This window comes from Grampus griseus, assembly GCF_964374135.1.
Source record: "Grampus griseus genome assembly, chromosome: 4".
Taxonomy (NCBI): domain Eukaryota; kingdom Metazoa; phylum Chordata; class Mammalia; order Artiodactyla; family Delphinidae; genus Grampus; species Grampus griseus.
Window position 1 is genome coordinate 114,063,783 of NC_138997.1, and position 23,336 is coordinate 114,087,118.

The 23,336-nt window shown below is 39.1% G+C and overlaps 1 protein-coding gene and 1 pseudogene across 5 annotated transcripts in view; both read left to right on the forward strand.

Moving 5' to 3' along the window:
* SEC24B (SEC24 homolog B, COPII coat complex component) overlaps positions 1 to 16,181 on the forward strand; it is a gene marked incomplete at its 5' end in the record, with an annotated part of 93,778 nt that extends 77,597 nt beyond the window's left edge. For all 4 annotated transcript variants that reach the window (XM_082653040.1, XM_082653041.1, XM_082653038.1 and 1 more), the window contains 8 exons: positions 833 to 1,006; positions 1,640 to 1,750; positions 3,532 to 3,707; positions 4,310 to 4,447; positions 5,683 to 5,787; positions 6,573 to 6,665; positions 14,930 to 15,033; positions 15,276 to 16,181. In XM_082653040.1, coding sequence (XP_082509166.1) covers positions 833 to 1,006; positions 1,640 to 1,750; positions 3,532 to 3,707; positions 4,310 to 4,447; positions 5,683 to 5,787; positions 6,573 to 6,665; positions 14,930 to 15,033; positions 15,276 to 15,390 — 1,016 coding nt within the window. In that variant the 3' untranslated portion in view covers positions 15,391 to 16,181. The remainder of the gene's footprint in view (positions 1 to 832; positions 1,007 to 1,639; positions 1,751 to 3,531; positions 3,708 to 4,309; positions 4,448 to 5,682; positions 5,788 to 6,572; positions 6,666 to 14,929; positions 15,034 to 15,275) is intronic.
* Positions 16,182 to 16,798: 617 nt separating this feature from the next.
* LOC309822308 lies at positions 16,799 to 17,924 on the forward strand (annotated as a pseudogene). The gene is made up of 2 exons: positions 16,799 to 16,950; positions 17,236 to 17,924. The product of its transcript is annotated as an uncharacterized misc_RNA (transcript).
* The last annotated feature ends 5,412 nt before the right edge of the window (positions 17,925 to 23,336 follow it).

Sequence of the window (23,336 nt, forward strand, 5' to 3'; positions counted from 1 at the left end):
AATATAGTTATTAAATAATTGCCCAATTTTTTAAGCAATTTGAATAAGTGGGCAAAGGTAATGTTTTGCTTTATTAGAAAGAACCCAAGAGAAAGTCCACATTGGAGGTGATTTCAGAAGAATTTGAGGAATAGGGAAGATCTTAAGTGAAAATCGTCAGATTAATAACCTTTGCCTTCCTAATCATTCAAATGGTCTTCAATTTACATTATTTCTTTTATGTGAATGTTTGCTGGAGGGATTCTCATCCCTTATTTTAATTCTTAAGTAAGTTGTATGGTAACCTTCATTTGTTTAATTTTGTACGTTACGTCTTTTTTGTCTGACTTCAAATTACCTATAGGAAATTTTGTCTGACTTCAAATTTTGTCTGACTTCAAATTACCTATAAGATCGTCAATACAAGTTAAATGTGTAGCCTCCTTTTATATAACCTGCATTGGTGTTTTTGAATTGATATTTTAGAACCTCCACCAACAATCCAATACTACTCCCCAGTTATCCTTCTGATTCAAAATCAGAGATATTTTTTATTTTAAAAAGTAGCTTTAGGGCTTCCCTCGTGGCACAGTGGTTGGGAGTCTGCCTGCCGATGCAGGGGACACAGGTTTGTGCCCCGGTCCAGGAGGATCCCACATGCGTGGAGCGGCTGGGCCCGTGAGCCATGGCCGCTGAGCCTGCGCATCCGGAGCCTGTGCTCCGCAGCGGGAGAGGCCACAGCAGTGAGAGGCCCGCGTACCGCAATTAAAAAAAAAAAAAAAAAAGTAGCTTTAGCCTGAGGTAAAGATACTAATGTTACCTCATCTTTTATAACAAGTTTTCTCTTCTGTAGGTCTTTCCATGCACACTTTCCATGGAAACTTCTTTGTCCGTTCCACTGATTTGTTATCCCTCGCCAACATCAATCCTGATGCTGGATTTGCAGTACAGCTGTCAATTGAAGAAAGTTTGACGGATACTTCCTTAGTGTGCTTTCAGACAGCCCTGTTATATACATCAAGCAAGGGTAATGTTAACAGAAATGAAATATAACCTGCAACAGTAATTCTCCCCTCCTTTCACGTGCTGGGAGAATAGGGAGAAAGAATGAACACCAGTGGGAAGTAATGGAATTTATATTAGTTAATCAAATATATGTTCCATTCTTTTTTTAATATTCATTTTTGAATCTTTAAAGATATCTTTTTTGACTTGTGGAAGATTCGTATTCTCAGGATCATGCTATTATAATAACTCATACTAAATCTACCTGTGTCATCCTGAGCATTATTTCTTTCCCCATAACATAAGAAATTCTGCACGGCACTTCAGGCCTACATTTGTTATTTCATAGTCTAAGTTTTCTGATATTTTATTATGTTGCGTATAATTTAGAGTGAGTGATATTAAGATAAAACCAGAACCTAATGTTCGACTATATAAAAAATATATGTTCATAGTCTTTGTTCAGATTTGGAGAATGTTTAATTTTCTTTAAAACATCTTTATTGTAAAACTTTGTTTTTGTGTTTCAAAATCAAAATTAAATGGTTATTTAATACAATCAAAACAATAGCTTGAATAATATTTTGACCTGTCTGCTTTCTTTCTTTCTTGGTCTAATGTATTTTGCAATGACATGGATCCATCCTTTCATTAGGTGAGCGGAGAATTAGAGTGCACACACTTTGCTTGCCAGTGGTCAGTTCGCTAGCAGATGTATACGCAGGGGCTGATGTACAAGCTTCCATCTGCCTCCTGGCAAACATGGGTGAGTAAAAAAGTGAAGCAACAGGTGAAATATATTTTCCTGTCCTAAAAACTGAAACCTGGGCATTTTTTTTACCCTAGAAATCCCTTATTTAAAAAGTATATGTTTTGGGCTTCCCTGGTGGCACAGTGGTTGAGAGCCCGCCTGCCGTTGCAGGGGACACGGGTTCATGCCCCAGTCCGGGAAGATCCCACATGCCGCAGAGTGGCTAGGCCCGTGAGCCATGGCCTCTGAGCCTGCATGTCCGGAGCCTGTGGTCCGCAACGGGAGAGGCCACAACAGTGCGAGACCCGCATAACGCAAAAAAAAAAAAAAAAGTATATGTTTTACATTTTCATTTGCAACAGTGTGAATTGGACTGTTCTTATATTTCTTATTAATTCTTTAGTTTAAAAATTATGTGTGGGATTCATAATCACTAATAACTGGTAACAACTCAAATGTTTTTCAAATGGTGAATGCGTGAACAAATTATGGTACATCCGTATAATGGAATATAACTCGGCAATAAAAAGGAATTAACTGCTGATATGTGAATGGGTGTGACTCTCAAAGGCATTATGCTAAGTGAAAGAAGCTAGACTCAAAAGACTACATACATATGATTCCATTTATATGACATTCTGGAAAAGTGAGAATTACGGGAATGAAGAATAGATAGTGATTATCAGGGTTGGTAGCAGGGGGAGGATTTCACTACAAAGGGGCAGCCACAGGGGATACTTTTAGAATGATGGATCTTGATTGTGGCAGTGATTACATGGCTATGCATTTGACATACATATATGACACTCTGAAAAGTAAATGTTATTATATGTAAGTTTAAAAACTCCTTTGGAGAATTAGTATAACACAGTGTTTTGTTTTTAATGAATTTACCTTTTAGATGAATGTAGAGGTAAAATGAACCTTGTTATTTTCCACGTATTCCTGGAGAGAGATAAACATTATTACTCATTTTGGGAAAAAGTTTAATAACATTTACTAAGTATCCCAATATTTTAATTATCATTTTTTATCCTACATTTCAAATTAATTATACTGTAACTATTTTTCAATAATTGTTTTATTTTTAATATTTGGGCATTTGTATCTCTGTTTTACTAAAATATGTACCTGGAGGAAAATAAGTTCCACACTGATATCTGGCTCTTCATTGTCTATATTTAGGGAACCTGTGTTTAGTTTGCCCTCTTTTTTTGTTGACCAAGGAATGCTTTGACAGAGAAGATACTAGAGGATCGTAAGGGATAATTCAGGTTGCAGAACTTGCATTGTTTATGCAGAAAAGAACGATGCTTTATACACGTGACTTCTGTTTGAGTAATGAAAAGATACCCAGAGCTTTCTCAGAAGCAGATGGATGGTACATCTTCTCTAATATCAATAGCAATTAAGTGTTTTTAGACTTAAAAAGATTAAAACAAAAAGGTCCAAAACAATCTAGATTTGTTCTGATTGTCAGATTTATTCAGATTTAGTTCCAAAATTGTCTAATGAGCAGATTTTTTTTTTTTTTAATGGCTGCACTGCATGGCATATACATGATCTTAGCTACCCAGCCAGAGGTTGAACCCACACCCCCTGCAGTGGAAGGCTTAACCACTGGACTGCTGGGGAAGTGCCCAGATGCTTTTAAATTGAGGGAGCAAGTGAAATGTATTTTTCTAACCTAAAAATGGAATTTTTGTTGCTTTCTTAAATATTGCATGTAAATTGTATCTCATAGTATTCATTGGCATCTAATGATTAAATTCTTTTTCATTTTGGTTGCTTTATAGCTGTGGATCGATCAATTTCATCAAGTCTATCAGATGCAAGAGATGCCTTAGTGAACGCTGTGGTGGATTCATTATCTGCATACGGCTCAACTGTCTCAAATTTACAGCACTCTGGGTTGATAGCACCCAGTTCCCTCAAGTTGTTTCCTCTCTATGTTTTGGCCCTTCTCAAGCAGGTAGTTCTCTATATACTGTTAGATTTAATAAAGTCTTTTGAAATTCTTGATACATACGTGAAAAATGAAACCTAGGTTTTCTGAGGGATTTTAAATATTTGATTAGCCAATTATACAGCTTAGCATTGGAAAAGTTTTGAACAGGAAAAGGTGAGTGGGAAATGATGGTATACAAATACATGATGAGTCTCATACAGCCATATGCTCTCAGTCTAACATGTGGGAGCAGCTTGAATAATGGTGTGCGTATAGCGCACTCGTAGTGTGTGCTCCTGGAAAGAGACTTGACTGTTCATGGAACATCTTCCCAAGTCTTAGGCACCACAATAGGTGTTATATATACATCATGTTATTTAATCCTTACAGCAGCCTAGAGAGGTGAGTAGTATTTTCCCTGTTTTTCTTATGATGACAGTATAGCTTTGAGAAGCTGAGTTACTTGCTCACATACCTACCTATTGAATGTCAGAGCTGAAAATTGAATCCAGGCCTGTCTGCTTTGAAGGCTGCGCTTTTTCCATGACTGACGGTATATATTTGTTTTAATATTTGTCCACTATATTTATGTTTTACTGAAAAATGTGTATCGTTTTTCCATGTAGAAAGCATTTAGAACTGGTACAAGCACACGCCTGGATGATCGTGTATATGCCATGTGTCAGATAAAGTGTCAGCCACTTGTTCATCTAATGAAAATGATTCATCCCAACCTATACAGGATAGACAGACTGACAGATGAGGTATGATTTTTTTTTCAATGTGTTTGAAACTTTTTAATTTAAATTTATTTGGGTGTCTTGATTCTACAGCTAAGGTAGTAATGTATTATTAACAATTTCTTCCATCTGTTTTTCCCCTGTGGTAATAATACATTAAATAAGGACACTAACTATGGATTTGATTGGACAATATGACTGTTAGATACTGTCATAGTTACAGAGTTTTCAAAAATAGTTTCATATGGGGAGTAATTCACCTTGTGGGTTTGCTTACATTTACTGCATAGGTATGCTGTAGAGTGGGCAGTTCCATCTATATTTTGAAGATATTGACTGTTTCTGATGTGATCGGAGTGAAACTTTGATTATATTATTGTAAACCAAATCTGGTATCCAACAGTATTTTTTTTTTTTTTTTTTTTTTTTGCGGTATGCGGGCCTCTCACTGTTGTGGCCTCTCCCGCTGCGGAGCACAGGCTCCGGACACGCAGGCCCAGCGTCCATGGCTCACGGGCCCAGCCGCTCTGCGGCATGTGGGATCCTCCCGGACCGGGACACGAACCCGTGTCCCCTGCATCGGCAGGCGGGCTCTCAACCACTGCGCCACCAGGGAAGCCCTAACAGTATTTTTAATATGCAAATATGTAATGTCATTTTTCTTCCTTGTGTTAAAATTCTGCTATTTGGAGTCATCTCTGTATTTTGTTACTAGAGGAATGTAAAAAAGTCCTTTGCAGCAGATTTAGTAGTCATACTTTTAACATATCCTGATCCCAGAAGGGAAGGAAATGGACAGGTCATTTTACATATTCATGTTTTTATCTTTTAAATTTGAATACATTCAAGAGTCTTTTAATTTAAATACATCTGAGCACCTTGATTCTACAGCCAAGGTGGTAATGTATTATCAATATAGTTGGCCCTTGAACAATGAGGCGGTTAGGGGCACCAACCCCTGTGCAATTGAAAATCTGTGTTTAACTTTATAGTCAGTCCTCTGTGTCCTCTGTTCTGTATTCAACCAACTGCAGATCATGTAGTACTGTAGTATTTATTTACTTATTGAAAAGAACTGCATATAGGTGGACCCATGTAGTTCAAACCCATGTTGTTCAAAGGTCAACTGTAATTTTTTGCATCCTACAAAATTCTCAAGTATCATTTTTCAGTATTTCATAAAGAGCTAGTGGCAATTAGCTTCCAGCCTGTAATAATAGTAATGTAAGTACATTCACATTCCATCTTTTTCTTTTCAGGGTGCAATACACGTTAATGACAGGGTGGTACCTCAGCCACCTCTTCAAAAATTGTCTGCAGAGAAACTGACACGAGACGGTGCTTTCCTTATGGACTGTGGCTCTGTAAGCACCCACTACTGACAAAAGCTTAACACTTCCAGCTGGCAAAAGGAGAAACACTTACAGGGTCCAGCTCTGTTATCACAGATCAGGCAATGAAAGGTGGATTAGGAACTCAAAGGCAGTAAATTGGTAACTGGCACAGGTGGTCAATTTATTTAAGAGGAGTAAAGAGATAAATTCCTGTCTTCAACTATTTTACCATCAAGAATCATAAAATTCAAAGGGACCTCAAGAATTTATCTAGTTTAACTTGATCCATTGTCTGAAATGCCATTAATAATTAGGAGTTCAGGAGAGATCATTGGACAGGGTGATGGTGAAGGGTGTCAGAATGGGCAAGATGGCTTCATAAATGATTCCTTGTGAGCAGGAAAGGGATTCTGATAGCCACAGTATGGGGTGGGGCAGGAATAGGGTAGGGGTGGGAGGCATTAGTTGAAGTACAGAGACAGTAATTGAAATGATGGAACTAGTGGGTAGGAAATAGAGAAAGTCAGTTATCCTGGTTGAAGCATTACATTCGTGTTGGGAAAAAGGTAAGGAAAGCAGTAAAATATATTTTATGAGAAGCCTTGACATTTAAGCAGAGAAGATATGAACCACTCTAGATTCCTGAATGTAGATTCCAAATGTGCCAGTTACAGTTTTCCTTTTTTACTTTCATGTTTGTTCGTACTTGATTTGAGTTAGTATACTTTGCCTCTTTTATGCTTGATAATTTTGAGAAAAGTAGCTATACTGGGTTTCTGCTTAGGGAGTTTTAATAATTTTGTTGTTATTTTTAGGTTTTTTACATTTGGGTTGGAAAAAGCTGTGACAGTAACTTTATAGAGGATGTGCTCGGGTATCCGAATTTTGCATCAATACCACAGAAAATGGTCAGTGGATTTTGTGTACTTGTTTAAAATTTATTTTGTGAGATAAAATTACCATGAGTCACATTTTAACCATTTTAAAGTGTACAGTGCATTAGTTTTTAGTATATTCACAATGTTTACAACCACTTCCAGTATCTAATTTCAGAGCATTCACCTCAAAAAGAAACCTATATCCCCCAGTTATTCCTTTCTTTTTTTTTTATTTTTGAATTTTATTTTATTTATTTTTTTATACAGCAGGTTCTTACTAGTCATCAATTTTATACACATCAGTGTATAAATGTCAATCCCAATCGCCCAATTCATCCCACCACCACCACCATCCCCCCGCCGCTTCCCTGCTTGGTGTCCATACGATTATTCTCTACATCCGTGTCTCAACTTCTGCCCTGCAAACCGGTTCAGCTGTACCATTTTTCTAGATTACACCTACATGCGTTAATATACAATATTTGTTTTTCTCTTTCTGACTTACTTCACTCTGTATGACGGTCTCTAGATCTATCCACATCTCTACAAATGACCCAATTTCGTTCCTTCTTATGACTAATATTCCATGGTATATATGTACCACATCTTTATCCATTCGTCTGTCAATGGGAATTTAGGTTTCTTCCATAACCTGGCTATTGTAAATAGTGCTGCAGTGAACATTGGGGTGCATGTGTCTTTTTGAATTATGGTTTTCTCTGGGTATATGCCCAGTAGTGGGATTGCTGAAGCATATGGTAATTATATTTTTAGTTTTTTAAGGAACCTCCATACTGTTCTCCAGACTGGCTGTGTCAATTTACATTCCCACCAACAGTGCAAGAGGGTTCCCTTTTCTCCACACCCTCTCCAGCATTTGTTGTTTGTAGATTTTCTGAAGGTGCCCATTCTAACTGGTGTGAGGTGATACCTCATTGTAGTTTTGATTTGCATTTCTCTAATAATTAGTGATCTTGAGCAGCATTTCACGTGCTTCTTGGCCATCTGTATGTCTTCTTTGGAGAAATGTCTATTTAGGTCTTCTGCCCATTTTTGGATTAGGTTGTTTGTTTTTTTAATATTGAGCTACATGAGCTGTTTATATATTTTGGGGATTAATCCTTTGTCTGTTGATTCACTTGCAAATATTTTCTCCTATTCTGAGGGTAGTCTTTTCACCTTGTTTATGGTTTCCTTTGCTGTGCAAAAGCTTTTAAGTTTCATTAGGTCCCATTTGTTTATTTTTGTTTTTATTTCCATTACTCTAGGAGGTGGATCAAAAAAGATCTTGCAGTGATTTATGCCAAAGAGTGTCTTCCTATGTTTTCCACTAAGAGTTTTATAGTGTCCGGTCTTACATTTAAGTCTCTAATCCATTTTGAGTTTATTTTTGTGTATGGTGTTAGGGAGTGTTCTAATTTCATTCTTTTACATGTAGCTGTTCAGTTTTCCCAGCACCACTAATTGAAGAGACTGTCTTTTCTCCATTGTATGTCCTTGCCTCCGTGTCATAGATTAGTTGTCCATAGGAGCGTGGGTTTCTCTCTGGGCTTTCTATCTTGTTCCATTGATCTGTGTTTCTTTTTTTGTGCCAGTACCATATTGTCTTGATTACTGTAGCTTTGTAGTATAGTCTGAAGTCAGGGAGTCTGATTCCTCCAGCTCCATTTTTTTCCCTCAAGACTGCTTTGGCTCTTCAGGGTCTTTTGTGTCTCCATCCAAATTTTAAGATTTTTTGTTCCAGTCCCATATAAAATACCACTGGTACTTTGATAGGGATTGCATAGATTCTGTAGATTGCTTTGGGTAGTACAGTCATTTTCACAATATTGATTCTTCCAATCCAAGAACATGGTATATCTCTCCATCTGTTCGTATCATCTTTAATTTCTTTCATCAGTGTCTTATAGTTCTGCGTACAGGTCTTTTGTCTCGCTAGGTAGTTTTATTCCTAGATATTTTATTCTTTTTGTTGCAGTGGTAAATGGGAGCGTTTCCTTAATTTCTCTTTCAGATTTTTCATCATTAGTGTATAGGAATGCAAGAGATTTCTGTGCATTAATCTTGTATCCTGCAACTTTACCAAATTCATTGATTAGCTCTAGTAGTTTTCTGGTGGCATCTTTAGGATTCTCTATGTATAGTATCTTGTCATCTGCAAACAGTGACAGTTTTACTTCTTCTTTTCCAATTTGTATTCCTTTTATTTCTTTTTCTTCTCTGATCACAGTGGCTAGGACTTCCAAAACTATATTGAATACTAGTAGTGAGAGTGGACATCCTTGTCTTGTTCCTGATCTTAGAGGAAATGCTTTCAGTTTTTCACCATTGAGAATGATGTTTGCTGTGGGTTTGTCTGGACTTTAATATGGACTTTATTATGTTGAGGTAGGTTCCCTGTCTGCCCACTTTCTGAAGAGTTTTTATCATAAATGGGTGTTGAATTGTATCGAAAGCTTTTCCTGCATATGTTGAGATGATCATATGGTTTTTATTCTTCAATTTGTTAATATGGTGTATCACATTGATTGATTTATGTGTATAGAAGAATCCTTGCATCCCTGGAATAAATCCCACTTGATCATGGTGTATGGTCCTTTTAATGTGTTGTTGGATTTTGTTTGCTAGTATTTTGTCTAGGATTTTTGCATCTATAATCATCAGTGATATTGGCCTGTAATTTTCTTATTTTGTAGTATCTTTGTCTACTTTTGGTATCAGGGTGATGGTGGCCTCATAGAATGAGTTTGGGAGTCTTCCTTCCTATGGAATTTTTTGGAAGAGTTTGAGAAGGATAGGTGTTAGCTCTTCTCTAAATGTTTGATAGAATTCACCTGTGAAGCCATCTGGTCCTGGACTTCTGTTTGTTAGAAGATTCTTAATCACAGTTTCAATTTCATTACTTGTGATTGGTGTGTTCATATTTTCTATTTCTTCCTGGTTCATTCTTGGAAGGTTATACCTTTCTAAGAATTTGTCCATTTCTTCCAGGTTGTCCATTTTATTGGCATAGAGCTGCTTGTAGTAGTCTCTTAGGATGCTTTGTATTTCTGCGGTGTCTGTTGTAACTTCTCCTTTTTCATTTCTAATTTTATTGATTTGAGTCCTCTCCCTCTTTTTCTTGATGAATCTGGCTAATGGTTTATCAATTTTGTTTATCTTCTCAAAGAACCAGCTTTTAGTTTTATTGATCTTTGCTATAGTTTTCTTTGTTTCTATTTCATTTATTCCTGCTCTGATATTTATGGTTTCTTTCCTTCTGCTAACTTCGGGTTTTGTTTGTTCTTCTTTCTCTAGTTCCTTTAGGTGTAAGGTTAGATTGTTTATTTGACATTTTTCTTGTTTCGTGAGGTAGGCTCGTATAGCTATAAACTTCCCTCTTAGAACTGCTTTTGCTGCATCCCAAAGGTTTTGGATCGTCGTGTTTTCATTGTCATTTGTCTCTAGGTATTTTTTGATTTCCTCTTTGATTTCTTCAGTGATCTCCTGGTTATTTAGTAACGTATTGTTTAGCCGCCATGTGTTTGGTTTTTTACGTTTTTTTCCCTGTAATTCACTTCTAGTCTCATAGCGTTGTGTTCAGAAAAGATGCTTGATATGATTTCAATTTTCTTAAATTTACTGTGGCTTGATGTGTAACCCAAGATGTGATCTATCCTGGAGAATGTTCCATGCACACTTGAGAAGAAAGTTTAATCTGCTCTTTTTGGATGGAATGTCCTATAAATATCAATTAAATCTATCTGGTCTGCTGTGTCATTTAAAGCTTCTGTTTCCTTATTTATTTTCATTTTGCATGATCTGTCCATTGGTGTAAGTGAGGTGTTAAAGTCCCCCACTATTATTGTGTTACTGTCAGTTTCCTCTTTTATAACTGTTAGCAGTTGCCTTATGTATTGAGGTGCTCCTATGTTGGGTGCATATATATTTATAATTGTTATATCTTCTTGGATTGATCCCTTGATCATTATGTAGTGGCCTTCCTTGTCTCTTATAACATTCTTTATTTTAAAGTCTATTTTATCTGATACGAGTATTGCTACTCCAGCTTTCTTTTGATTTCCATTTGCATGGAATATCTTTTTCCATCCCCTCACTTTCAGTCTGTATGTGTCCCTAGATCTGAAGTGGATCTCTTGTAGACAGCATATATATGGGTCTTATTTTTGTATCCATTCAGCAAGCCTGTGTCTTTTGGTTGGAGCATTTAATCCATTCATGTTTAAGGTAATTATCGATATGTATGTTCCTATGACCATTTTCTTAATTGTTTTGGGTTTGTTTTTGTAGGTCCTTTTCTTCTCTTGTGTTTCCTACTTAGAGAAGTTCCTTTAGCTTTTGTTGTAGAGCTTGGTTTGGTGGTGTTGAATTCTCTTAGCTTTTGCTTGTCTGTAAAGCTTTTGATTTCTCCATTGAATCTGAATGAGATCCTTGCCGGGTAGAGTAATCTTGGTTGTAGTTTCTTCCTTTGCATCACTTTAAGTATATCATGCCACTTCATTCTTGCTTGTAGAGTTTGTGCTGAGAAATCGGCTGTTAACCTTATGGGATTTCCCTTGTATGTTATTTGTCGTTTTTCCCTTGCTGCTTTCAATAATTTTTCTGTGTCTTTAATTTTTGCCAAGTTGATTACTATGTGTCTCGGTGTGCTTCTCCTTGGGTTTATCCTGTATGGGACGCTCTGCACTTCCTGGACTTGGGTGGCTGTTTCCTTTCCCATGTTAGTGAAGTTTTCGATTATAATCTCTTCAAATATTTTCTTGGATCCTTTCTCTGTCTCTTCTCCTTCTGGGACCCCTATAATGCGAATGTTGGTGCATTTAATGTTATCCCAGAAGTCTCTTAGGCTGTTTTCATTTCTTTTTTCTTATTCTGTTCCGCAGCAGTGAATTCCACCATTCTGTCTTCCAGGTCACTTATCCGTTCTTCTGCCTCAGTTATTCTGCTATTGATTTCTTCTAGTGTAGTTTTCATTTCAGTTATTGTATTGTTCAACTCTGTTTGTTTGTTCTTTAATTCTTCTAGGTCTTTGTTAAACATTTGTTGCATCTTCTCGATCTTTGCCTCCATTCTTTTTCCGAGGTCCTGGATCATCTTCACTATCATTATTCTGAATTCTTTTTCTGGAAGGTTGCCTATCTCCACTTCATTTAGTTGTTTTTCTGGGGTTTTTTCTTGTTCCTTCATCTGGCACATAGCCCTCTGCCTTTTCATCTTGTCTGTCTTTCTGTGAATGTGGTTTTCCTTCCACAGGCTGCAAAATTGTTGTTCTTCTTGCTTCTGCTCTCTGCCCTCTGGTGGATGAGGCTATCTAAGAGGCTTGTGCAAGTTTCCTGATGGGAGGGTCTGGTGGTGGGTAGAGCTGGCTGTTGCTCTGGTGGGCAGAGCTCAGTAAAACTTTAATCTGCTTGACTGCTGATGGGTGGCGCTGGGTTCCCTCTCTGTTGGTTGTTTGACCTAAGGCAACCCAACACTGGAGCCTACCTGGGCTCTTTGGTGAAGCTAATGGCAGACTCTGGGAGGGCTCACACCAAGGAGTACTTTCCAGAACTTCTGCTACCAGTGTCCTTGTCCCCACGGTGAGCCACAGCCACCACCCGCCTCTTCAGGAGACCTTCCAATACTAGCAGGTAGGTCTGGTTCAGTTTCCTCTGGAGTCACTGCTCGTTCCCCTGGGTCCTGATGCGCACAGTACTTTGTGTGTGCTCTCCAAGAGTGGTGTCTGTTTCCCCCAGTCCTGTTGAAGTCCTGCAATTGAATCCCACTAGACTTCAAAGTCTGATTCTCCAGGAATTTCTCCTCCCATTGCCAGACCCCCAGGTTGGAAAGCCTGACTTGGGGCTCAGAGCCTTCACTCCAGTGGGTGGACTTCTGTGGTATAAGTGTTCTCCAGTCTGTGAGTCACCCACCCAGCAGTTATGGGATTTGATTTTACTGTGATTGCGCCCCTCCTACCATCTCATTGTGGCTTCTCCTTTGTCTTTGGATGTGGGGTATCTTTTTTGGTGAGTTCCAGTGTCTTCCTGTTGATGACTGTGCAGCAGCTAGTTGTGATTCTGGTGTTCTCGCAAGAAGGAGTGAGAGCACATCCTTCTACTCCACCATCTTGGTTTCTAATCCCAGTTCTTCCTTTCTATTTTCCCTTGACAACCACTAGTTTACTTTCTATCTCTACGGATTTGCCTGTTCTGGACAATTCATATACAGTATATGGAATCACACAATATGCAGCCTTTTGTGTTTGACTTCTTTTACTTCTCACAGTGTTTTCAAGGTTCATCCATGTTGTAGTATGTATCAGTAGTTCATTCTTTTTTATGACTAAATAATAGTCCATTGTATGAATATACCACATTCTGTTTATCCAGTAATCTGTTCATGGGCATTTGGGTTATTTCTACTCTGGGGCTGTTGTGAATAGTGCTGCCATGAACAGTTCATGTAGAAGTGTTTGTGTGAACATCTGTTTTCAAGCTTTCTTGGGTATGTAACTAGGAGTGGAATTGCCGGGTCATATGGTAAACTCTAAGTTTAACTTTTTGAGCAACTGCCAGACTGTTTTCCAACAGCTTTAACTTCTCTAATTGAAATTATTTTGCTGGTAATAAACATAATTTCTTCAGTAGGCCTTTACTATATGTGTGTTAATACCAAAGAAATATGATTCTGAAAGCAGTTCTCTATACTTAATGGAAAAGGCCTACCTTATTGTAAATATATCCTTTCTCCTAAATGAATATAAAGTCAATGTGATTCTTACCAGATTTGCTGTTTGATTTATTTTTTTTAATTTGACACATTAATCCCAGAGTTCATTTCTAAGACTCAACAAATGAGGATAATAAGGAAAAGTTTGAAAAGAGAGAATACTATCAGCAACGGGGAAATCATGTGAAAAACAGGTCCTGCTAAATAAAATAGTAAACTTTATTTTATAGCTGTATCTATGCACTGTGATACTGGCACCATAAACATATCAGTGGAACAGAACAGAGTACAGAAATGGATCTAATTCATGAAAAATAGAATGCGGTAAAGATTGCATTTCAAATCACTGAAAAAATGGAATATTAGAAAAATAATATTTATTATATTAAAATGGGTAAGGCCTTTGTAAGTCAGTGGTAGAAAAGGTTAAAGAATCTGAGAGCATAAAAATAAAACATTTCTATCTGGTAAAATAAATAAAGCCAAAAGACAACCAAATCAGAAGATTATCGGTAACTCATATGACTGGAAAGGGGCTTATTTCTCTAGGATAAGAAGTTCTCTTACAAATTTTTAAGAAAAGGACACCCGCACTCCCTCAAATAAGAAAAGAAAAATGAGGAATGATTTGAACAGGTACTTCATGGGCAGAAGATATAGTAGTGGCCATATGAAACAGTGTTCAACTTCATTTGTAATTAAGAAAACAAAATAACAGCGTAGCATTTCTTTCATTTATCAGATTTTTGCCAGCTGGTAAAATTTTTTTAAATTTGATAACAGGCAGTAATGCAGAGGGAATAGGTCAGCCGGCCTGTCAAATACTATTGATTGGACTCTACATTTACACAGTCTTTTGGAGGGTCATTTGACAATATCTGTTCAAATTAAAATCACACAGTGTATAAAACAGTAAATTATTTACTCCTAAGAATATATCCTATAGGTATATTCATGGAAGTATTTATATGTACACATATACTTGTAGCATTAAATAAATAATATCTATGCATCTGTTAAAAAGAATACAACCTGAAGAGAGAATAATGCGCAAAGAATAGACTTTTTAGGTATCTAAAATAGTCTTGCATATAGTGTTTAAATATATTTACACATTCACACTATTCTTTAAAATTCCTTGCCCTTAAGTTTTAAGGACTAAAGAAAACATAAAATTCCCTAAGAATGCCTATTATTAGAATAGGGTATAATGTATAGTTGTTTATAAGTGAAATTGGAGCTTAGTGATAGCCCCCTTCTCTTGAATACTTCCTTTAGAAGAAACATACAAAGTGTAACACAATATATGTGAAATACTAATCATTGTGTATGTTTTATTGACTTGTCTGGAAAAAAGTATAACATTCAGGTAAAATGTCAGTCACATACTTATTAAGTGTATCGATGACTTAGAAAAACATAACCAGATGTATCGACAGTGTAAATTGCATGTGTTTGGTTGCTGCTGTTTGGGCTGGGGATCGAGTGCTGGCAGTTGGTTGGTGATAGTGGCAGTCATGATTGAGTCCTAACACTGCCTAAGTCTCTGAGAAAGGAAATAATCTCCTAATTACATTTTTTACCAGACACATCTTCCAGAGCTAGACACCCTTTCATCAGAAAGAGCTAGATCCTTTATAACCTGGCTTAGAGACAACAGACCATTAAACCCAATTCTTCACGTGGTAAAGTAAGTACTTCTGTAACTTAATTATGAAATTGTCTTATCCTGTCCAGTCTTTGTGAAATTGTTTGTCTTCAAAAGCAAATTTTAAATAATAATATCAAAATACATTCTAGTGGTAGAATGCTATTACTTGATTAACATCCCCTATTCATTTTCAAGTTCCTATGAATTAGTAATTTTTTTGATGTATACGTATTCTTTTTAATAGTATGCATTATAGATAAAAACCCCTTTTTCTTCTTCAGAGATGAGAGTCCTGCCAAAACAGAATTTTTTCAACATTTGATTGAAGACCGGACAGAAGCCGCATTCTCTTACTATGAATTTTTGCTTCACGTTCAGCAGCAGATTTGTAAGTGAAGTGGAATAAAATTGAATAAGAAGAAAATGGTCTATAACCTAGGTAAAGTGTAATCTGTCAGAGAAGCACATAGGAAAGTTGAAATGTAGGCATTTGTTGTTACAAGAGACAATGTGTAGCATAGCACCTGGTCTGAGGCTTTGGCAAAAGGTAAAGATGAAGAAATAACTTGACAGATTTTCTTCATCCTAAACTAATGGTAAGGATGATGCTGTTTCGCGAAGTATATTTTGAATTGGTTTCCACACATTTCCAGTAGTGCAGCAGTACAGTGCTCTGTTCATTGCAAGCCGGCAAACTTACGTAGTTATGTGGGATGATACGTCATAATGTAATATTAGATAAATTCCCTTTTCTTATAATTAATATAACATTTCTGGACTTGAACTCTGACAAGAGATGCCAAAAGGCAGTGGTACCGTGTTATTTGTTTATATGAATTACTTTTTAACAAGGAATGATTCATATTCATTAAATGAATTCAGTATTTTCCCTGTAAAAACAATAGAGTTTCAGTACATGAACTATAGAAAACAATATATATATAATGTACATAAATGTTACATTTGTAAAGAAAATGTAAAAATGTAACTACAGAATATGAATTGCTTAAACTGTGCTGCATTGTTGGATGACAACTCTTTTGGTGGCAGTTAGAGAATGAGGTTGACTAACGTATATTACGAATTGAGTCCACAAAAGAAACACAAAACTCTTTGTAATTCTGTTAAATCTTTTATGTGGATTTATTTATGATCAGCCTACTAATTAAAAATATTTTGCTTGACAATATGGCTTGGTGTTTGTGTGTTTGTGGTCGGGGAGTGTTGGTGGTATTTTTACTTATAGGATGTATTGAATTTACTGCTTGGGGAAACGCAGTGATACCACATTTCACTAGGTAATATATGTGAATATGTTTTCATTAATTTGTGGACATTATCAAGTACTTATTCTGTTTGTATTCTAAAACAACACTGCTTTCAAAACACATATGATTATTGACTAATCATAACCTTAATTTGTTTCTTGGTTAAATTAGGCATTTTTTCCTGCACACACATAGCAAGAAAATTTTTATAATGTTGTGACTATCCTGTTGAATTGACTTTAAGATTACCATCTTGAACTTTGAGAGTGATTTTATTCTGATGGGAAAAAAAAACTCATTTACTAACAGCTTATTTACTATAAAAACTGTTCATGATCCATTAGCTTGTAAATAAAATTTTATTATAAACACTGTAAAAGTCCCATTGATAAACTTTGGAAGGAAAAAGGCTCTCGATTTGCGTGGTGAGTGATTTCTGCCGGTTTGTGTTTGGTGGACCTCTTTTCTTTGGATAAAAATAAAAGTACTCTCTCGCATTCCCTGCTAGAAATGAGAGGTTAAATGACTCACCCCGGATGACGTTACTAATTAGCGGCCGAGCCAATAGTAGACGTCAGATGCTCTGCACACCCACCACCTTCTCCCAGCCGTCCCCACACCGTGCTGCATCCGGGAGGGGACTCTTGTGGGACGCGAGGATCGACTGCAGTACTCCAAGGGCAACCGAGTACTGTAATTTTACAATGCAAAGTATCGTGTTTCTGCTTTAAGAAAGATGAAATGTTTTGTCTTTGGATAGTTTGTTCCTCAGTTAATAGGTATTTGTAAGTACTAATCCTTGCTAGATACTGTTCTAGGCCCAAAACACATAAAATCCCTGCTTTCACAGAGCTTACACTGCAGAGTGAGCTTGTGGAGGACTGGGGGAAAGACAGTACGTTTATATGTCGGGTGTGGTGAATGTAACGGAGAAAAAGAAAGCCAGATAAGGAATCCAGAATGCTGGTTTTAGCACGGGCTCCCGCTGCGGCTGCAGCTCCTCTTCAGCCTCGAGCCGCTCCGGAAGTTCCAGCAGCTCCCCTGGCTCTCCGAGCCCTTCTCGGCGCAGGCATGACAGCAGGCGGCGTTCCCGCTCCAAATCCAAACCACCCAAAAGAGACGAAAAGGAAAGGAAACGGCGGAGCCCTTCCCCTAAACCCGCCAAAGTGCACGTTGGAAGGCTCACCAGGAATGTGACCGAGGATCACATGGAGATACTCTCCACCTACGGGAAAATTAAAATGATTGACGTGCCTGTAGAAAGGATGCACCCCCATCTGTCTACAGGCTACGCATATGCGGAGTGTGAGAATCCAGATGAAGCCGAGAAGGCGCTGAGGCACGCGGATGGAGGACACATCGATGGCCAGCAGATCACTGCCACCGCTGTGCTGGCCCCCTGGCCTCGGCCACCCCCCAGGCGATTCAGCTCTCCCAGGAAGGAGAGTGCCGCCACCGCCACCCATGTGGCGCAGGCCCCCCCCCCCACAGAGGAGGAGAAGGTCGCATCCCCCTCAGCGCAGGTCCCCCGGCCGCCGCAGCCCCAGGAGCTGCTCCAGCTTCAACTCCTCCCGATGCGCAGAGCCACCGAAGCTCTGCCCTGTGACTTGTATTCCCGCCAACTCACTTTTGTCACTTTTCTCGACGAAGGAGGATCGGTAGGAAAGAAATCCCTTACCCGGGCAGGCCTCGAAGGTGAAGGCAGTAATTGCCACGTTTCCCCTGGCGGCAGAGTTCCGGCTGCAGGAGCGTTGTTGGTTTGGGGGCGTGCTTATAAAGATGCCCTCCAGTCTTCTGGCTAGAAAGCTTCCGCATTTCTAGTTCCTGACAGGCAGTTTAGTGGCAGAGCCCGCAGGGATGAGCAGGGGGCTCCAGGAGGTGGTACAGCCCCACCCTGGGAGCATGTTTTCCTATTCCACAGATGACCTGGGTCCCACCTGGTGGCCTGCTCGTGCCCTAACCTGTTGGCCTGCAGGGTCCCACGGGAAAGGTGTGCTTTTACGCAGCTGCCGTCCTTGTTAGCCTGGCCGTGCTCCCCTGCATGAGTCCTTTTCTGACCTCTAGGGCCAAATACCCAAAACGGTTCTTTTCACGTGTACTCATGTCGTACACACACACACACACACACACACACACACACACACCCATGTCTCCCTTTCTCTCTGAAACTGGTAAGTTGAGAGTCGACTCTGTCGGGTCATCACAGAACCCCCCCGCCCCCCCGCCGCGTTGTGTTGGTATACATGGTGGTCGTGCAGGTTACCTTGGCAACGTGTACATTGTTTTTTTGACTTTTATTGTACAGTCAGTACTATACATTTTCTGTTTGGAGTTTTGTAACTTTGTAGCATTTTAGATAATACTGTGTTTGTACCTTGTTGTGTAGAGAAAAGAATTGTGTTGAATAAACCTAGGATTAGAGTGCAGCTCGAGTGTTGGGTTCACAGCCTCCTTCCTGTCCCTTGGCCCCAAAGGCAGCTTCAGTTGTGAGGTAATTAAACATGATTGTCTTAAAAAAAAAAAAAAGAATGCTGTTTTTGATAGTAACTAGGGAAGGCCCTTCTGAAAAGGTGACAGTTGAGCAGAGCCCTAAAGCCATGTGGCTGTCTGGAAGAAACAGTCCCAGGGGGGACCTTTGCAGTGAGTGAATGTGGAAGTTAGCTTCTGATCACTCTGACTTTCCCTATAAAAGAAGCGATTGGAGTTATCAGCTGCGAAAGGGGAAAGAGTGTGAGATTCCAAGAAATAGTCACCTAGGAGAGTGAGAGGTCAAGCAGCACCGAGGGCCCTTCTTTCGATGTGAGCCATGAACTTCAAGTGAACCCAGTTAGCATGCCTCTTCCTTCTAGCCACATTCACCACCTGGTGGAAAGTTGGATTTAAGTTGGAACAGAAGAGCAAGGGAACTGAGGATGTATACAAGGAAGATACTGTGTCATTTAAGTGAAAGGGGCACATACTGAGTGATGGATAGAAAAAGGTCATGGGCTTAGTAGTTTGGAGGTCCTGTTGAGGTCAGAGAGCTGTTAGGGTATGGATACCAGAGGGAATGAGCTGGAAAGATAGGAAGTGGTGGTCAGGATATGGGATGCTTGGAATTGAGATTTGAGGGAAGTTTAATCTGGATGTCTACAAATGAGGAGCAGAGGAATGCCTGCCTCGGGTGTGAGATCGGAAACAGCCACCTTGAAAGGCTTTGTCCTCTGAAGATGGCCAGACTTCAGTTAGAGAATGTGAAGACTGACATCAACGAGAACATCGGCCTGAGGCGATTGATCCTCACGGGGATAATCGTCCTCATCACCTCCAGTGCAGCAAGTCTCTGGCCATTTTTTATTTGTGAGGCGGGAAGTTGACAAGAGGAAGGGGCATGCTTACCAGGAGTTCTCTGAGCCCCTTTTCAACTAATTGAAACTGTCATTAAAGTCGGCAGTTTTTTAAGAGTATCCCAGGTGATGTGAAAATCTCCTAATCCCTTACTAGAACCATTGTTTAATAGGAACATACAATTTGATTTATAGTTTACATACTGCTCTTAAAGAATATATCCGTAGCACAAATCAAGAGCATTGATGGAAAAAGAATTCTATTCTTTATTTATACATTAATGTATATTTGTGTGCTAAAACCTATTTGAAAGCCATTTAGAGCTTGAATCTGTTGTAGTCAACCCATGAGGCTATAAAATTCACATAGTAGCAAAGTGTTGTTAAGAAAACTATGCGTCCTCTATTCAAAGTAACTTTTGAAGACCCTAAAAATACTTTCAAAGGCCAAAAGAAGATGAAAACTAACGAAGCTGAAAACAACACTGAAGATACTATTTAGGTGGAATTGCTAATCACTGAAAGAAGACAGTTCAAGATTTTAAAAAAAAAAACCTTATTCTTTGGCACATGAAACGGAGACCTCCTGGAAAATAAAAATGGTAGGTAGATATTTTATGAATCACTCATCTTTTTTTTTTTTTTTTTGCGGTACGCAGGCCTCTCACTGTTGTGGCCTCTCCCGTTGCGGAGCACAGGCTCCGGACGCGCAGGCTCAGCGGCCATGGCTCACGGGCCCAGCCGCTCCGCGGCATGTGGGATCTTCCCGGACCGGGGCACGAACCTGTGTCCCCTGCATCGGCAGGCGGACTCTCAACCACTGCGCCACCAGGGAAGCCCGAATCACTCATCTTTTATCTCTAAACTCAGAGATGGAATCTGCATCAACCAGAAAATTGGGTATCCTCTTCCTCCTGCCTTCTTGTAATACCTATGAGCAGCAGAGAAGTTAGCCTCGGTTAGGAGACACAGAGGCTGTTAACGCATTGCCTTCTCATGGGTCATGAGCTGATCCAAAAATGAAAGCCCTTTCTTTAGTTCCCATTAGTAAACAGTGCACAGTTTTGTAGATTTTCATGTCAATTTGGGGGCCAAAAAGCATTGCTTACCAGTAACCCACTAAATGAGTTGTTACAGATTGCTAAATTGGTAGTCACAAATGAAAATCACTGTTTTATTAAAGATTACTTGACACTCTACTGTTCTCCTAAGAAACCTGGTTCCTGTGCAAGTTTGTAATTTTGCAAAAACTCCCTGAAGTGCGTGTATACAGATAATTCGGTTGCCACCTCCTCGGGAGCTTCTTGGGTGAAATCTGAAACATGCCTCCACATATGCAGAGGGCAGGGAGCAGCCGAAGAAAGAGGCAGCCACTCCAGAGTGGTAGGTGGCAGTTTTAATATGCAAGGGAACTTACTTACAAGGCTTGTCTCGGGCGGCCACAAAACCAGTAGGACTCCACACCTACCTGCCAGAATCTTAGAAGTTTATATAGAGACCTTAACTGGCTTCAGTCACGTACACGGTCCCGGGAGCCTCAACACTGTATTTGTGTTTCAAGACTGGATCCTTGGAGCAGCTGCTGGGAGCAGGGAAAGCAAGCAGAATACAGAATCCAAGGCTAGGGGAGCGGGCGGGGAGCCTCCAGGTGCCAGGGTCAACTGGCAGTCGTGTCTTTTTGATGGCCTCCTCCCGCGACAGGTGCTATGCCACAGACAGTCTGTCAGACAACGGACAGAAACTACCCTACAGCTGGTGATCAGTCAGTTTTTATGAGTGAATCATCACTGCTCAGACATGTTCATGGTTTTAGTCAAGCGACTATTCTCGTTTTTCAGGTACCTATTATTTTAGCTCAATAGCCAATTAATTTGTTGATAATTTGATTAGGGTGTAGTGATGTATATGCTTATTTTTACACTATAATTGTCTAAAACTAGATTCTGAAATACACTTTTTGGTAGACGTAAAATGATTATACTCTCATTGTTAAAACAGAAATATGTATAACCTACCCTTCTACCTTGCTTATACACTCACTTTCTAAAAATATATATATTATTTATTTATTTGGCTTCATCGGATCTTAGTTGCAGCACGTGGGCTCCTTAGTTGTGGCATGCAAACTCTTAGTTGTGGCATGCATGTGAGATCTAGTTACCCGACAATGGATCGTACCTGGGCCCCTTGCACTGGGAGCGTGGCGTCTTATCCACTGCGCCGCCAGGAAGCCCCTCTACCTTGCTTGTAACACTTTATTGATGATGTGGCTGGTACATGTGTGCTAGTTTAAGTAATTTGTAAATATAATTATTAGGTTCTTTTAAAGTTAATAGGCTATGGCTTTATAATATTAAATCATGGTTAAGCCTATTCTCTTTAGAAATAAATAAAAAGCAATTTGTATATGTTTCTCTCAGTTCTTTATTACATTGAAATTTACTTTAGGTCAGGGATTTTACCTTGAGTCTTTTTAGTACTTCTTGTCTCCCAACTCACATATCCCCAAGCTCCTGTCCTTATATAGCTACGTAATAGAAACACGTTAAGTTAATTTAGTGGAAAACTTATTAGCCTTTCTTACCATGGAGTCATTTCAGAATGACCCTTGGGAAAGCTGTAAAACACTGTACTAGTTTGGAAAGCCTGCCCCATTTTTAATGAAGTTTTTATGGAATTTTTTCTATATTCCAGTTTCTTTCAAATCCTGCTCTTTTGGGACTTAACGTTTTATGACTTGCATAGTAACAATAGGAAAGACCTATTAATATGTGCGTCCTATTGAAACCTGAGTGATTTTACTAGAATGAAAGATACTGTGCCTCTAGACTATCTCTTATTATCAGAAACTGATAGGTAATTATTTGCAGAGTCAAGAATAACAGGGAGACGGAGAGATGAAGGAATAAGAGGTTTAAGCAAGAAAGGTCAAAGCTTAAAGCTGAGTTATTTAATTAGGACCCTGAGTACTGTGTCCGCAAGCAAATAAGGGGTCTGAAAAGGTGTTTTTCCCCAAAATCTAGTGAACCTAAGTTGTCTTCATAGAACTTACCACAATCTTTTGAGTGATAGTTTAGGAAGGAATGGGAACCAAAGTGGGATAGAGAATGGGTAGGAACCAGAAGGGTAACTCTGAAAGTAAAAGAAGATTGATTGTACATCACTATAGGGGCTGCCCTTCTCCATGTCCAGGCTTTGCATGTCCTTCTCCCCTTACTTGGAAACCCGTTCGATCCCTTCCTGGCTTCACTGACTGAACCCCACTCATCCTTAGAACTCAGCCTAAAGATCACCTCTTTCTGGCAGCCTTTCCTGACCACTCCCCCTCCTGTGTGTTTCCATAACACCTTCCACTTTTCTCTGCCATAGCCCTTGTCAGCGTTATCATTGACATTCTCCTTTAACACAGGAACTATGTTCTCTCTTAAACTAAGGCAAGTGCCTCCCACCCCCATGCCTGGCACATAATAGACATTCAGCAAATGTTTGTTGATTCAGTTTTAAATGATTCTAAGTTAGAGATAAAATGAGTTGAAGATCTGGAAACAGAAGTAAAGAAACAGTCTCTTTTGGATGAAAGAAGAAACATACTATACCATGCTGGATAGAAATGGAAAGAAAACCAGATGGATGCAATGGGAATAGTGCCAGAAGGTGGATATAAACCCCATGAAAATTCAGGAGTGTAACCACCTCTCAGGTTTCTGGAGCTTCAGGCGTCTGGACCATGTTGCAAGATAGCCTCCAA